Source organism: Myotis davidii, unplaced genomic scaffold (assembly GCF_000327345.1).
Source record: "Myotis davidii unplaced genomic scaffold, ASM32734v1 scaffold651, whole genome shotgun sequence".
In the NCBI taxonomy this organism is placed as follows: domain Eukaryota; kingdom Metazoa; phylum Chordata; class Mammalia; order Chiroptera; family Vespertilionidae; genus Myotis; species Myotis davidii.
In genome coordinates this window covers 1,492,998-1,494,586 of record NW_006283994.1, presented here as the reverse complement: position 1 = coordinate 1,494,586, position 1,589 = coordinate 1,492,998, and the positions used below count along the sequence as shown (strand labels likewise).

At 50.8% G+C, this 1,589-nt stretch overlaps 1 protein-coding gene across 3 annotated transcripts in view; it reads left to right on the top strand.

Moving 5' to 3' along the window:
* The window catches only part of ABL1 (ABL proto-oncogene 1, non-receptor tyrosine kinase), a 94,680-nt gene that overhangs the window by 49,426 nt on the left and 43,665 nt on the right, over positions 1-1,589 (top strand). Inside the window, exon 1 of one of the 3 annotated variants that reach the window (XM_006754188.1) lies at positions 7-101. The exons of the other annotated variants lie outside the window; for them this stretch is intronic. Coding sequence (XP_006754251.1) covers positions 23-101 — 79 coding nt within the window. The 5' untranslated portion in view covers positions 7-22. Of the gene's footprint in view, positions 1-6; positions 102-1,589 lie in introns of those variants that run through there. 3 annotated transcript variants of the gene reach the window in all.

Genomic DNA, 1,589 nt, shown 5'->3' with positions numbered 1-1,589 from the left:
CCTCACGGCTCCGCACACGAAGATGTTGGAGATCTGCTTGAAGCTGGTGGGCTGCAAGTCCAAGAAGGGGCTCTCCTCGTCCTCCAGCTGCTACCTGGAAGGTGAGCCCGGGCCCGCGGCGGGGGGGGGCTGGGGCAACACATTTTCTGGAGGCTTTCTCTGGCTATTGAACTGCGCTCCCTCCGCTCCCCCTCTCCGTCCCTCCCTTTCCCTTTCCCTCTCCCTCTCCCTTCCCCTTTCTCTCCCTCTCCGTCCCCCCTTTTCTGTTTCTTTCTCTCGCAGCCCCTGCGCGGCGCCGGCCGAGGGGCCGGGCTCTGGCCCCTGGGGAGCCCGCGTCGGGATGGCGGTGTCGAGGGGGCCCCAGCTGCGGGCTTCCACCCGAAAAAGGTTGAGAAAGCGAACTCTGCGGCCTGGGCGGCCCACGTTGTGGAATTCCCACCGTTAACTGGACATTAGGTGTCAAAAAGGTCGCCCTGTGTTTGTGAAAGATAGGATTTTCGTTAGGTATCGTGTACTACAGAGAGAACGCGCTCTGCCATTTATGGATACAGAATTTCAAGCGCTCTTTCCACTCCCCGGCCCTACCCCAAACAGACCACGAGGAAGCCTGAGACACACATTCTCTCCCTTTTCCATGGAGCAAAGAGAGATCACACCGAATGCTAAGAAGGCATGTGAATGAGTCCAGAGTATCGGGGCGGGTGGGGAGGAACCACGTTAGGTCGCTTCAAAAAAGCTGAGAGCCAAGAGCGGCTCACTCTGCCTTCTTTCCGTTCTGCTCTTTTTCTTATCGAAGCCCTCCCCTCCCCCCCTTCCTGTTACTTGTCTTTCATTTTCTGTCCTAGTAAGGTGACGTCTGAGAAAAAGTGAATTGAGGATGCGCGGTTATCATCTGATAGCTTCAAGATGGATCTGAAATTCGTCTGCTTTGGGGACTGGCCATCCCAGGCTTTTTGCTTTCAGCTGAAAAGGCTGATTGTGCTTAAGAGAAGCAATCCTGCGTGCATTTCCCCATCAGTTTCATTGAGGGCTTAAACTAGGAATAGAGATGTAAAGCTCATTTTAGAACAAGTAGGATTTCCACTATAGTGCCAGGAAGTTGTAATGTTTTTCTTTTTTAAATGAAGGAGAAATAAACAGAGGCCTCATTAATTGTCTGAACTGTTTTTCTTTTCACTTTTTGATTTGAGGGCCTGCCTAGAATCATACGTGTAGCTTAAACCATAAACGCCAGTGATATAGGCAAAACCTGTTTGCCTTTTTGCCACAGTAGGCGTCCATGGGTGCCTTTCCCTCTCTGGGATTTGGGGCCCGAGAGAAGGCCCACCCAGCTGGAGGGGGCTCACAGAATCTAACATTAGGAGAGAGATGGTTAATTTGTCCCCTAAAAGTTCTTATCTGAACAGCCAAAATCAGCTTCAGTTAATACGTGGCTTGTTTTCCAAGTTGCTCAAAATTCTGAACACATTCTCATTTACATCTGTAACGAGTTAGTATCAGGCATTATCATCTCCATTTTGCAGATGGATGCCTGAGGCTGAGTAGATGAATGGACTTTTGTAACTGCAGAGCTGGAGGAAAAGTTTAGG